General features: G+C 63.1%; 1 protein-coding gene across 1 annotated transcript; it reads right to left on the reverse strand.

Annotated features, from left to right (window-relative positions):
- Positions 1-127: 127 nt before the first annotated feature.
- On the reverse strand, positions 128-1,473 carry LOC104406300 (probable ATP-dependent RNA helicase DDX23; the record flags this gene model as incomplete). The annotated part of the gene is made up of 6 exons (XM_010015238.1): positions 128-351; positions 426-600; positions 703-811; positions 926-969; positions 1,014-1,121; positions 1,228-1,473. Coding segments are annotated over 6 exons (906 nt in total), but the record flags the coding sequence as incomplete, so codon positions are not given.
- Positions 1,474-1,482: the final 9 nt, after the last annotated feature.

Consider the following 1,482-nt stretch of genomic DNA (forward strand, 5'->3'; position numbering starts at 1 on the left):
CTGGAACAAGTCTCGCGTGTCAGCAGTCCTGGATGTGCCCGGAAGGGCAGCCAAAACGTCCTGGCAGCCCCTGGTGCTGCTGTCAGCAGTGGGGGGGGACACGTTGTCCCCAAAGGGGGTCCTGGGCTCAGGCGAAGATGGTTTCCTCCCGTCGCTTCTTGGTGAGGATAGTGCCGGGCTTGTGCTGTGCGTCGGGGTGGTTGGCCAGCTCGGGCGGGCAGGAGGACACGGGGCTCTCCAGGATGGCCTGCTTCAGGTCGTAGAACACACTCGAGTCCTCCTTGGTGAGGAAGGTGATGGCGACGCCGCTCTTGCCCGCACGGCCCGTGCGCCCAATGCGGTGGATGTAATCTGAAAGGGGGATGGTCAGGCACCCCATAGCCCCCATTGCACCCTATAGCCCTCTGCTGCTCCCCAAAACTCACCCTCGATGTTCTTGGCCATGTCATAGTTGACCACCATGGAGACATCATGGATGTCGATGCCACGTCCAGCCACGTCGGTGGCCACCAGGATGTCCTTGGCCCCAGCCTTGAGGTTGGAGAGGGCGAACTCCCGCTGCTCCTGGCCTTTGCCACCATGCAGGGTGCAGGCATTGTACTGCGGGAGGGAAGGGGGGGGTCAGGCAGGGCCTGGAGGCCCCCTGTGGGGTCCCTGTGGACAAGGGGGACATGAAGCGGGGAGGGCCTGGCCCAGACTCACCCCCATCTTCTCCAGAGACTTGGCCAGCACATCGCAGCCCTTCTTCTGGTTGACAAAGATGATGATGGGGGGGTCGAAGCCCTGCTCCAGGATGGCCAACAGCTTCTTCCTGTTGTGGAGAAGACCAATTGGGCTGAGGAGCTTATCGCAGAGCTCCCTCATCCTCAAATGCCCCTGAGCACCCCTGAGACCCACCCTCCTGCTCCAGCAGCCCCATCCTCACCTCTTCTCCGACTCGGACATGAGGAAGACCTTCTGCTCCACCCGCTCGTGGTGTTTGCCAGCGGAGCCGATGTAGACCCCAGCGGGGCGGCGTGGGGGTGGCCGGCGGAGCCGATGTAGACCACAGCGGGGCGGCGGAGGTAGCTGCGGGCCAAGCGCTCCACGGCTGGCGGCATAGTGGCTGTGAACATGACGGTCTGTGGGAGCACAGGGCAGGGAGCAATGGTCCCGTGAGGGCAGAAATGGGGCTGCTGCTCCCAGAGACCCTCTGCTCCCCACGGCGCTGCCCCTGCCAGCACCCACCTGCCTGTACTTGTGCTTCCCTGACTCGAAGTTGGCCAACATCTTCTCGGGGTCCTCAGCCTCATCCGTGTCTGGTTTCTGGTTGGTGACGGGCATGTGCTCCAGGATCTTCTGCACGTCAGGCTCGAAGCCCATGTCAATCATGCGGTCCGCCTCATCCAGCACCACGTATGTGCAGCGGCTCAGCACCAGGTACCGGTTCTCCAGCACATCAATGAGACGTCCTGGGGTGGCGATGACGATCTGGGGGGGACC

This window comes from Nestor notabilis, unplaced genomic scaffold (genome assembly GCF_000696875.1).
Source record: "Nestor notabilis isolate BGI_N333 unplaced genomic scaffold, ASM69687v1 scaffold20315, whole genome shotgun sequence".
NCBI lineage: Eukaryota > Metazoa > Chordata > Aves > Psittaciformes > Psittacidae > Nestor > Nestor notabilis.